The sequence below is a fragment of the Rhipicephalus microplus genome, chromosome 1 (assembly GCF_043290135.1).
Source record: "Rhipicephalus microplus isolate Deutch F79 chromosome 1, USDA_Rmic, whole genome shotgun sequence".
Taxonomy (NCBI): domain Eukaryota; kingdom Metazoa; phylum Arthropoda; class Arachnida; order Ixodida; family Ixodidae; genus Rhipicephalus; species Rhipicephalus microplus.
In genome coordinates, this window is record NC_134700.1 from 200,340,672 (window position 1) to 200,353,616 (window position 12,945).

Here is a 12,945-nt window from a genome sequence, read left to right on the forward strand (position 1 = left end):
TTTCTGAAAGTGTCCGCACCATGCAAGTATACGCGGTGTGGTCTTGGGAGTAACCACGCCACATCGATAGCACGCATTCCACGAGGTTTGCAATCCATGATTTGATTGTTGGAATACATTAACAACGTGTTTGGCATAATATTTTGAAATTTATTCATCAATGAGCCTGCATTTCCGTAGAGTACACGTGTCAGGACACCTCGATGAAATATTTTCTTTAGACAGTGGATGTGGTGAGCGGTGATACGTAGAGGCGCTCAGGCGCATACAACGAAGTTCAATATGTAAAATCTTCATACTATACAAACATATTCAGCAGAATGCAAACAGCGAATTTTATTCCAATAGCAATTGCACGTAAGGCTGAAATTTTTAGACAACCACAGCATGTGAATAATATGAGGGAAAGCGTAGTTGCAAGTCAGGGCTGTTTCCGTAGAATTTTTCTTCCTGTTTACGGTGCTTCTTTATTTTAATCCTAAATATGGTACTAACCACCACAGCAGCATAATTAGCAGCGCGCCTGATTATACCCCTGTTATGATGGCTAGAACTTCTTGCTTGCAACATTGGCTGCGACGACAGCGCCACAACTTTCTACCGACCGTCGCGCTCTCTGCTGTGGACAATCGCAACGCCTGCAATCTCCCATGATTCATAGTGCCCGTAACGTTCGCGGTTAATGGCGTGCAGTGTCAAAGGTATGTCGTTTGACACGCTGAATCTGCCGGCAGCTTAACACTCCTCCGAAGAAGCCCTTGACCGACTATGCGCTTACTGCCGTCACCAACGCACCTGTGATTTCTAACGCCGCTGAGGAGTTTGAAGGTACGTTTTGTTTCGAAGGTTTTGTACATGATTTCTTTCTCTCGGAGGCGTATCGGATCTGTCGTGCACGGGGATCTCATAACGGAAAAAAAAATTATTCTGGTTACTCCTTCTTCTTCGAAACCAGGATTCACGGTGGTTAGAAACGTGTGGTCGGCGACCGCGGTGCAACGATCGCAACGAAACTGAAACGGTCGCCCAGGGTGGTTGCTGGGCGTAGTTTCTGGTGCAACTGCTGCAACGCCCTGGCGTTAGCAGTCACCCGTGCCTGAGCTACAACTTCAAGCGCGCATCGACCTCCCAGCACTGGTTTATGTCACGAGATCGTCACTGCCAGTTTGCAACGGTGACGCTTGCGCATCCCCCGTACCCTGTGGCACGGCAAGTCCGTTTCCGGTGTAGCGGTTGCGTAAACTGCCCATTTGGATGATCCAAGTTACCGCGCGACCGGCTACCCTGGATTTGCCTTTGCGATCGTTCGCGGCTGCTCAGTTGTCACTCGGTTTGTGGATTCTTCTGCCGCTTATCAAAGTCGGCGGTCGCACAGCCTCATTTCTTCCTGGACTGGCCGCCTTTTGGCTTAGATGCCTTTGCCAGGTCAGCGTAGTGAGCGTATTCTTTCGCCACCCGAGTTTCTTGCGTGTGTGCCCATTTCTGCGCTTCAGTAACTGCGCGTGTACGCGGCTCTCACGGTAAGCGTGAGCAGCGTACTTTTATCGAATAATCGCGAGAGAGCGCATATCTGTCATTTTGTACCTGACGGCGTGCGCCGTGTCGATCGAGCTGTGCGCTGTTTGACATAGCTACATTTCTTTTTCTTTTCGTGTTCGTGTCAATGAGGTGTGTCAGGCTGCAGGATAACGTCGCTACATCTTTGCCAGATGCACGCCGTGTTGATTGCCGTCTTTCGAGTTAGCGGTGACACTGCTTTTGTTTGCGTGGTCCAGTCTAGCCGCGATGCTGTGCATTCTTGATACTGCTCAGTCGTCTGGACAATGCACTCGAAGCGGTCGTTCATGGCTATCTCGTATTCATTCCACATAACTGTACAGATTGCCGATCCTGCTTTTTCGTATGTTTGCTTTTAGCAACAACTGTGGGCTATTGTTCTAGATCTCCTTCGATAGAATCATGAAGACTATGCCTGATTGCTGGATGGCTCGCTGTTCCTTTTTTTTTTTTTTTAATCGGTGAAGTTTACATGTATGCATGTTAGTCCTTCCTAAAAGTAAATTTTTAAAACCTGGAAAACTAGGAGCTAAATTAAAATTCGCATGCTGAAACAAGCCCTCGAAATCAATGTCACCGAACATTAATATGTATGGTTTGCACCTTATTTCAGCTCCTATCCCCATCCAGATGTCTGGAAGGTGGTAGTGGCTGTCATGCTAATTTTTTGGCTGCAGTGAAACTCTGAAGGGCTTGGGCAGAACGGCAGGAACATCAATGTCCGTGGGGACCATCTCGGTTAGCAGAAAACTTAAGTATTTTTCTATACAATCTCTGATGCAGATACCTCATGATGAAACATTAGTCTTGTGTGTTTAATGTCAAATTGAACCTGCACTGAGCACTCAAATGCCAATCAGGCTGAATGAAATGCAACAATTTAGTTGTATTAGAATGTTGCAATGAATATGTAGTTCTGTAATGCGTCAGGGTGAAGCAGTCCCTCACATTCCATATACACGAGTGAGCTGATTGTAAACTAATCACGATTCTGTGTGTGATTAGGCACATGTAGATATAGTGAGCTTAAATTTTTGTTAAAAAATATTGTGTGAAGCTGCTACAAGTACATTATGATTTAGCTGTGCAGATCAGCACATTGAATTCATATGTTACAGAATAGGAAGTTTCAGAATTGCAAACATTACTCCAGAAATATAATTTCTATCAATGGAGTTTTGTGCACTTGGTTTGCGAAGGTCAGTAATATTATGTAAGTCCAAGTGGATATTATTTGGTAGATGCTGGCTCTCCAGTATCAAAAAGACCGAGGTGTGTTCATTGAAGTAAGCAGATCTCTGTCTCTTTCTCTCTGCTTGTTTGATACTGCTCTGAACAAAACAAGTCAATAGAATCTCGATGACATTTGAGGGAGATCCTGTTCCCTCCACAACAGAATGGTGCAGAGCTTGCAGGGCTCATTTTAGGCAGAAAACCATCCTTTGTTGCTAGGAAATGCTATAGTTTGACAAAAAGCAATGTTGCATAGAATCAATATAAAAGCTAGCACTTTACTGTTACCATACACTGCTCATATCCACGTTAATTAGCCTATGAATGTCATATTTCAATAACATGGGACTAGAGCAGAAATAGTTGTAGGGTGACAGAGAAGCAACCAAGTTCATAGCAGATATCTTAAATGCAGTCACAGGAACATGACAAAATGAAATGGGACGTAAGTGGTTAGTACAGTAAGGGTGCGACCACATGTGGCAGAAGTGCCGTTCTAACAATGGGATGTGTGTCTCTGTGGCAGCTAACTTGGGTGCTAAGTAATGCAGCTCTAAAGTGGTTTGCGTATGTCAGGAAAATGTTTCTGTGAATAGATCTTTTTGGGTTTTCTGTGTCTAAGAGCTCTGTCAACATTAATTAAATACAAACAATGATAGATGTTGAAATTGCTTGCTCACAGACGGTGCATCGGGTTTGAGTAAATTTGTCACAAGCAAATAAGTAAGGCGATTGTTACGGTGGCCTAAATGCTGCCGCTCTCTATTACCGAGTGCACAGTTACCAATCCAGCTTTGTCATAACAGCCGTGTAATTAAGATGGACAGGGTGTGTTTTATGAAACTCTACATGACTTGCATCTGTTGCTACATGACTTGCTTGAGTTGCACCTGAAAATTTGCTCAGTATTTCAAATAGTTCTTCCAAAACAAAGAACATTAACATATATGTATTAAAACTTGTAAGAAAAAGGATAGTGTCTTTTAAATCTTCAATAGGGTTGCGAGTTTACAAAGCTTTGCAAGCCAAGGGGTTGTACTTGTTTGAGGCATTTCATTTATACATTGCCTGTAAAACTTTTTCGTGTTTCACACGGTAAAGTAAATCTCATATCGTTTGGTAATAGTGTGTGTGTGCATGCATGAACATGTGTGCGTATGCATGAGCTTGTGCTTGTACTTGTGTAAACGAGAAATCCCTCTACCTATAGGTACTGAATGAATGGCTCATTGTGTGTCACTGTCAGTAGCAGAATCATTTAGTCAATTTTCTTTTCTTCATGTACCTGTGGTCTGACCATTCAGCAAGTGATTAAGTCTTCCCTGTAAGGTGCCTCTCGTTTACTTATGCTTGAACATGCAGGATCAGCTTCTGAAAGGGCGGCGCCATGTCCAAAACAAAGAATGCCCAGCCTGCGCTGCACAAGGTCATTATGGTGGGCAGTGGAGGCGTTGGCAAGTCGGCACTTACGCTGCAGTTTATGTACGACGAGGTAGGATGCTTTTGTACTGCATTGCTTTTTGTAAAGCATTAAGTGCATCACCTTTGCTAGACACTGCACAAATTGGATAAGTGACCCTTCTAGTGCACCACGCTAGTTTTCACATATTCTTGCTCGGTCACCTCTTGGTATTCAGGGTAGGTAACTGAGCACCTTTAGGCATTTGGAGGAAACAATTACTATCATTGCTACATTGAATCGCTTGATGCAATCTGGAAAGCTGACATATTGAAAAAAAGCTCTTTCTTGACTGTGCTTGGTGACAGTAAGTTGAGTCATGGTGTCTGGAATGTTAATGTGCTGTTCGTGAAAAATTTCATAGGGGTTTGTCAAGGATTTCTATTTGTGTAAATGAAAATGAAGTGCTGTCACATCTGATAAGCCAAGGTCGGCAGTGCTCACTGATTGGGATGTGACTGCCTTTTTTTAGTATAATGACTGCCATGAGCATATGACTGTCATCATCAGGTCAGGTCACTGAAGATCTGAACACAAAAGGTAATGCTGGCTCTGATGTAACTGATTGTGTGAAAATTATGCCGATGCGACACAAACTGTAGATGCTGGAAATGAAAGTTGTGCATGACTTAGTCCTATATTTTTACATTTTAATCTGTGAGTACTGTACGACCCTGTAAGGCTTGCAGAGAGATTAGGAGCTGTATTTCTAGATGATCATTTTTAGCAACATTAACGCTTTGCGTATTGTCCTGCATGACCAGGGATTGAAGTGACTTCTTGCCTGCCTTTCTTTAACCAGCTAACTAGTATGCATTTCAAGCAATATTTCCAGAAATGATCATCTTAAAATATGGCCCAAGGTGTGGACGGGAAAAGCGTTTAATACCACTGTTAACGAGGAAAAGTTAAAAAAAAAGATAGCAGGAAATTTTGCTTTTAGTACTTGTATGTTGTTGATTTCTGCACGTGTTTGAAAAGCATTTGCAGGATAATGCTGCTTTTACAGGACCGTAGAAGTGCAACTGAGTTTTTAGCTCTGTTTGTTTAGCATTTTTTCAAGCCAGAATATGTTGTGTATAATGTGAGCACTGGTTGAAAGCCTGACTGAATGCGTGTGTGTGTTGCTTGTTTCAGTTTGTAGAGGACTATGAGCCTACCAAGGCTGACTCGTACCGCAAGAAAGTCATTCTCGATGGGGAAGAGGTTCAAATCGACATTCTAGACACTGCCGGTCAGGAGGACTATGCCGCCATCCGGGATAATTACTTCCGGTCGGGCGAGGGCTTCCTGTGCGTCTTCAGCATTGAGGAGCCCGAGAACTTTGCTGCCACGACAGAGTTCAGGTACTCGGCCGATTGACAAACATTACCAGACGTTACTGGCACTTTAAACAGGCAACACTTTTCTATGTGATCATGAAATGGCCTTACTAATGAAGTTTGTTGGGTCAGGAACTGACAGCCGCAAAAATTTGTAGAATCAATAAGTGCGAGTGGATTTAGTGAGACTTGTCGCGTGCTTTGTGCACTTATCTCTTCTTTCATCCTAGCCAGCTCACTGAAACGTACACAGGAAGGGGAAATGACTAGGAGGCAAGAAGCTCCGTGCGTCTGCACCAGTAATGGCCTTCAGCCTTTTATTTTCTTGTTTTCTATTAACGTGTAGCTCGCTTTCAGTGTGCCCATGAAGGCATTGGTCAACATTGGTCAATAGAATGTGGCACGCCGCAGTAACTATGCGAGCTATGATGTTCAGATCGGCCAATGGCTGTTTCCTCTTATCAGTGTGTGTTGCAATCGATCTCGGATATATGGCATCATTTGCTGCTTATGTTATGTTGCTTGCTGGAATGGTTATTGCCAAGGTATATATTTCATTCTGCTTTATTTAAATTTCTCGTTCATTCATTTCTACTATTCCCATGCACATGTGTACTTTTTTACTCACCTCCTGTATGAGCCTGCTCGAGGGCCTACAGTATTGTTAAAAAAATAAAACTAAATAAATTTGTTGAGAGAAGGGTGAGCGATTTTGTTTACTTCCTCAAGTTTATTCTTAAATTCCACGTCACGTGCTGCACTATGCTGTTTGGCTGACATGTTCTTAGCAGCCTCGGCGACAAATTGGCAGAATTTTCTGACCATGTTTAAGAAGTGTTTGCAAGGCACCTTTGAAGGCCCCCCCCCCCGCCCACCTGTAGTTGATGTAAATTTCAAAAGGTGGATTAACTATTGCTGTTGTGCATGCTGGTCTTTGGTGTACTGGTAAACAATAGTAATACATGTACAAGAACCTTAACTCTTTCGTTACCACACCTATTTAAATCGATCATTGGTGATAGATGATTTGGATCGTCGATTTCGGCATGTTGAATTTGTTTCTCATGCCCCCACCATTTTCTAGTAGTTCGTCCAGCCACTCAACTTTCAGAATCAATTTGAAAATGCCTGTTTTGGCAACAATATGATCTTTGACAGACATTTGCGTGCACCAATGTGTGCGTGTTGTGGGGAAAATGCACTTGGCTGGCGAGTTTGACAGAGTCCGTGCCCCTCGTGGTTATGCTATAGTAATATTTAAGTTCTGTAATCAAAGGAGCCTTTACTAGTCAAATATTAAATTAAGGTGTCAGCTTCACAATCTGACTGTGTTGAGCAGTAATAATTGCCAGAAAGTTATGCCAGCTATTCAACAGGCAGCTGTTGCTAGGAGTCAGGAAAAATTTATTCTACAAAAAAATATTTTCGAAGGTCTGCACCTGACCCCAAAGCTGTCCCAGCCCTGCTAACTGTTTTTATTCGTGCTGCTATGAATCAAAGCTTCCAATATTCTTTGTCGTGGTTGCACAGTCAAACCGTACAACTTTTGGTATAAAATTCTATATGTAAAGGTATTATTTCTCCAACATTCATATCCAATTGAGATATGCCTAATTGAAATGAAGAAGACTGTGAGTGTGCTGCTATGTGCAGGGAGCAGATCCTGCGGGTGAAAGGAGACGAGAACATACCGTTCATCCTTGTGGGGAACAAAGCGGACATGGAGGACAGCCGCAAGGTGTCCGTTGAGGAGGCCCAGGAGCGGGCACGCCAGTGGGGCGTGCCTTATGTCGAAACCTCCGCCAAAAACCGCACCAACGTCGACAAGGTGAATCCCGTGTTTGGGCTGGTTCTTTCCCTCAAGCATTTCCTGCCTTTTTGAGACACAAGGCAATGAACCCGTAGCCAATATAACAGCGAAATATTGTGCCATAGCTTTGTTAGTCTGCCTAACTAGTACTGCACAATTAAGGGGAGATGCGGGTCGAAAAACGAGAATTTTCTAAAAAATTATCGATTTTTTGTTTTCACTTGTTTTGTTAAGATTAGTACCTCTACTATTCCGAAAAAAAAAAATCTATGTCGAGAATCAACTGGAAATGCTTTAAAATTGCGTCTGAAGAGCACAAGGTGGCTGTCAAAAGGCCGAAAGTATGTCATCTTCGAGCACCTTGCCGCTGATAATGCGCCGCTGCCCGCCATTGTCGACCGCATGAGGCGAAGAACCGAGCCTCACTCTTCAAATAGCGACGGTTTCCCGCGCTGCTGCAACGCAAGAAATAATAAAGAGAACGCGCTTTAGCCGCCTTTATCGAGCGCCGCGACTGGCTTTTAAATCACGTGGTACGGATCGGGAGCCGCCATTGGCCGCTGAGCGCCGTTGTGTGCTGTGAAGCCTACTTTCAGGATCCGTGTCTCGTCGAGCAGCACAGCTGAACAACGCTTTTCTCGATTGCTTATTCGTTATGGATGAAGAAAGCCGTAGGAAGCGCGGTCACCGGCCTGTGAAGTTTCACGCGGCGCACAAATTTCGAGGACGCCGGCGCAAATCAAAGCCGAACACTCAAACCACGAAAAGATCGTCTGCTGCCGCAAAACGTAGTGGCAATGACGCCGATGCGCCCGACGAGTTTGCCGCAGCATTCGAATATGTGAGTGCCTCCCAGAAAAAGATCGGACTCTTCGAAGACGAAGAAAAATCACAGGACGACGAGTCTTCGTTGATTGCTGATGTGACAGCACTGAACATGCTTGTTGTGCGCGGTGCAATGTGTCCGACGTGTCGCCATTTGGGATTACGTGTCCGGGAACCGGCCGACACGCGGAAAGGACTTGCGTCGTTCGTCGAACTCCACTGCCCAAACAGTGAGCGCCCCGAGACTATTCTTTCGGCGACATATACTTCGCGGCGAGTAGCTTCAGGCGGGGAGGCCAGCGTGAGCGTGGCGGGTGACGGACTGACCGCGAGGAGAACATACGACAGCGGGAGCTCACGCGATAGCTACGCTGTCAACGTGAAAGCTGTTGTGGCGGCGCGCTCTGTAGGCATGGGCTACGAGCAGCTAGTCCGATTTTAATGGCAGTGGCCACTACAAGCAGGATTTTTCTTTCTTGTGTACAAATTTCGTCGCATTCAATGACATCTTTGATAAAGAAACATGCAATTTTGACTTTAAAACTTCTTTTTCTCAAAACACAAATTTTGCCATTTTTGTCAATGTGCCCCTCCTTTTTCGGGTACTTCTGGTGCTCAGATCTGCATGAAATTTTCCCCAAATTTTTTCCAAAGTACGAGAAATGCAATTATCTTGTTTAAGTTTCAATATTCTTTTTATATAATAAAAAAAAATTATGTAAACTTTTACTAGGGTAGGAGAAATATGAACTTCCCACGTTAAAATTTTTCACGTCTAGTACATATTTTGTATGGACTTCCAAATTAGTTGTTTGCATTCCACACTTCATTTGAAACATTATGAACTATCAATTGTAAAAAATTAATGAAGTTTAGGTATGAAAAGAGGGGGGGCAAAGGGCTTAAGTTTTTCACTTTGTCATGTTGCAAAACTAAAAGTATGCAACTTGCAAGACAACTCATTATATATTCGAAATCAGCATAAAAAGTTCTATAAGCACCTCAAGTTTCATTGCTCTCGAATGAATATTAAAAAAAAAGTGTCTTCGACCCGCATCTCCCCTTAACATTGCTTTTCAAGTGGCATCTTCCTTGCCCCTTTCTTTTGAAATTCGTAGCATGCAGATTGCAAAAAACAGGCATACTTGGAAATGCATTCCTGAAAAACAATTATTAATTGGTAACATTTGATGTGTTGCTAAATTACAATTTTATTATACATTTTGCTGCTGAATTCTTTGTGAACAAAAGCAGTTGCAATGCACATGGGATCGAGAGGAGTGGTGGCCCACTGTGGCAACTGTGCTGAAGTACTAGCTCGTTTGTATAGTTCTTGGCATGAGAAAATGCTGCGCCCTCTCTTCTGGGACTGGCAGGTCGCCGGGCAGGCCATCACGTGTCACACTTGCCAGCTGCAGCCAACACTCCTCTCGTGATAAAAACACTCACTCACCCTGTAAGCTTTGTGCGTGCCTAAAGATAAGTTACCGAAATTGAATTTAAAAGGCAACATTTTGGCACTATCTTACAACCTTACTTTGGCATGAAGGACATCATGTGCAGTTTTAATACTTCGTCACGTCTATTTGAAAACATAGATTTCTTTCAAACAGCAAACCAGTATTGCCGAAACAAATGAAAATATGAGCAGATTTTTCCTTGAAATGCGAGTAGAAATCAGTACATTTTAAATTTTAGTCATTGCACTTAGTTTCTGCATCGCAGTCAGTGCTGATATTAGTAATCTCCCATAAAGTATTATAGCTTTCATGAAGTAGTAAAAATAATGGCTCCGAGATTGCTGGTGTCTCGAAGGAGTCAAACTAGCATGATTCAAGACTGATTAAGTATACAAAGGTGCCTGATGGCACTCAGCACATTGAAGCTTTAGTGTTTCAGGGGTGAAAACAGACATCCCTGTCTGTTTGGCAGTGCCATTTGCAAGTAGGGGTGGCCACAGGATTTTTCTGGGAGGGGATCAGCTCATCGGAAGTGCATGCTGAGCAATGGAAGGCTCGAACATGTCTTCTTCTTGGAAGAGGATATTTGAAAGTACACAATCAATAAAAAAAAATAAGTGGGGACAAAAGGTTCTGCAGATCTTTATGCGCTCTCTGGATTTGCACCCACAAAAGTGTTTTACATAGCTGGCGCTTCGACTTAATTCACATTAAAGAACCCTAGGTGGTCAGAAATTCTGGAGCCCTCCACTACGGTGTCTCTCTTAATCATGTCCTGGTTTTGGTATAATAAATACCTGGAATGATTACATCATAATAAATCCGTCACCAATTCTTCGTCTTAAGTCTTTGTGCGCTATTTCTCTTGGAAGTATATGTACCACGTAGCCAATGTCCCCATCGTGTTGCAAATATTTTCCCATTGACTTTCCCATGCAAAGGTATTTCCCATGCAAAGGTATGCGTCTACTTTGAGAAACGGAATATCTTTTTAAATGCTACCTGTGTGAGACGGGGCTTCAAAATTGTCCACTGAAATTTTATGCTACCAAAGGGCATTCAGTGGTCGCCATTCAACATTCAGTGGTCGCCATTGCAGCTTCCTCGTCGCTATTTGTCCCTGGAAAGATAGTTGCCACTTGACAAGCTATCACTTCTTTTTTTACAAAACAAATATGAAGGCTGATGTAAGTGATGTTCATTGATATTTCAAGACCTGCGCTTTTCCTTCTCTGCGCAGGTTTTCTTTGACCTGATGCGGGAAATTCGTAACAGAAAGAAGACTGAGAAGGCCGTCAGCAACGGGCCACGCAAGAAGCCACGCCCCATCAAGAAGAAGTGTACGATTCTTTAGCCATATCCACTCGCCCACCAGCGTTCTACTATTATCGTTATTGTTCTTTCTTCTTTGTTTTATTTTTAACTTAGCGTTCCAGCTGTTGCTTTATTGTTGACTGCACATAACATGCCTGTCGCAAAGCCTCGGCCATGTTGTCAGCACTTGTGCCACAATGGCACGGCTGTCTCCAGTTTTCTTCCTCTCGTGACCTCACTTCAGTTCTAGAGGCCGAACTGGAAAAAAGCAGCGGCGTTTGTTTAGTACAGTCACTAATACCTGCTGATAAGTGACAGCATAGTTCCTGTTGATAATTCGTTTCTTTGTTTTGGCCACGCCATTTCTGTGTTAGCTGTACCTTTCATGGCAGTGTACTGCTCCATTCCTTCTGTGCAAGATTTGTGGCCAGAATCTGCGGGCAAGAAAAACGTGGGATTGGGTGGAAGGTGCACCACACGATGGGCCACGCGGTTGCGATCGCAGAGATCTGCGTTTGCCTTTTGTGCCTTGAGCATCAATAGATTTCTCTCGCTCAATGTGTACGCAAATAATGTGGATCCTCTCATTAGTAAACAGCCACAAAATCTTTTTTTTTTAAACCGGGTCAGAGAAGTGGCCCATAACACACTTGAGCCAGTAATATGTTTAAAAATTTTGTGTGCGATTTGTTATTGCCGTACTTGTTTCTGTGTATTGCACCATTTTTAACTAGCTCGCACCCTTGTGCGTGGACACTTCAGAAGCAAACGCGTGTGAAAGGCACATCCCATGTTTAGCGGAGTGCCACCACTGTTGTGTTCAGTGCAGTAGGTGCAGATGTTGCAATTGGTATTGCTCGATCCCGGGACGCTATAATGATTTTTTACAACTCATTGATTGAGGCCTTTTGGAGGGCACTGCGCAAGAATATGTGCGTATGTATACATATTTCTTATGAGTAAAACTTTCACACGTATATCTGGACTGGATTGCATGAGAGTGCTTGATAACTTTGCTGTGAAATTTTTGTTCCGTGCCAAAAAATATCAACGACAAAAGAACCAGTGCTTTCGTGTCTCTTTGGAGATGAAGTTTAAGTCAGTGTTTTTGTGTGGCGCATGTGTGGGCTCATGTTGTGCAGCGATCGGCAGCATTCAGTATTTGACAAATAAAATGGACACATAAAACTTGGACTTCGGCTTCAGTTGACTTCACGACTTTCTTTGACTGTTATAGCTCTGTAATGTTGCATATGGCGACACCAATTCAAATAATAGCTTTATTTAATACCTTGTTTCAGGGAATGCAGAGATAATGTGCACGACTTTTAAATAGCTTTTTGTAGTATAATTGCTCAATATGACATCGTGGAACTTTTCTCCAAACTGTCTGTACCCTGAAGAAACTGAAGACACAGCTTTGCAAAGAAGCGTGTGTAATGTGGAGCCTCGGGGCATGTGTGCGTTATTTTGGCATTTGTTGCGTTCTCTATTTCTCTTAAAAGCCACTCACCAGCCATAACAAATTTTAGTCTGGCCATGGCAATAGTTGCATGTCCAGAACATTATGGCACAAAAGAAATTTCAAAAAAATAAAAGTTCATTACGAGCTGGGAAAGTTGGTATTTTGAAGCGGCGCCAAAGAATGATGTAAAGAGGCGAGCTCGAAACCCTTGCCGCCTCTCCGGCGTAACCTTCGCTAGCCAAATCTCTTCCCTATCCTCTCCGGCATCCGAGCAAACGGTCACGCGCATGACGTCTCCGAGCAAGCCCGAGCAAGCCAACCCCCGAGTACACAAGCAGCGTTCTTTTGGTAACAAAAGTTATTTCGTAGTCTACTGCCTGTTTCTCCGGAATGGATGCCTCAGTGCGCGCTCGTTTAACAACGCTGGCTTAGATGTGGTAGAATAGATGAGCATATTTAGTGCCCGAACGCGCAGGACTATTAATTTCCTTTTCAGGGCT

The 12,945-nt window shown here is 43.5% G+C and overlaps 1 protein-coding gene across 2 annotated transcripts; it reads left to right on the forward strand.

The window, feature by feature from the left end:
- Positions 1-638: 638 nt before the first annotated feature.
- On the forward strand, positions 639-12,174 carry Rala (Ras-like protein A). 2 transcript variants are annotated; one of them, XM_075890246.1, is made up of 6 exons: positions 639-828; positions 2,235-2,295; positions 4,153-4,282; positions 5,387-5,595; positions 7,225-7,399; positions 10,907-12,174. In XM_075890246.1, exons 3-6 carry the CDS (start codon positions 4,178-4,180, stop codon positions 11,018-11,020), a joined length of 603 nt encoding a protein of 200 aa, XP_075746361.1. In that variant the 5' UTR covers positions 639-828; positions 2,235-2,295; positions 4,153-4,177; the 3' UTR covers positions 11,021-12,174. The 2 variants fall into 2 exon arrangements, with proteins under 2 accessions (XP_075746361.1, XP_037268465.1); XM_037412568.2 differs by lacking the exon at positions 2,235-2,295 and having other exon boundaries at positions 640-828.
- The last annotated feature ends 771 nt before the right edge of the window (positions 12,175-12,945 follow it).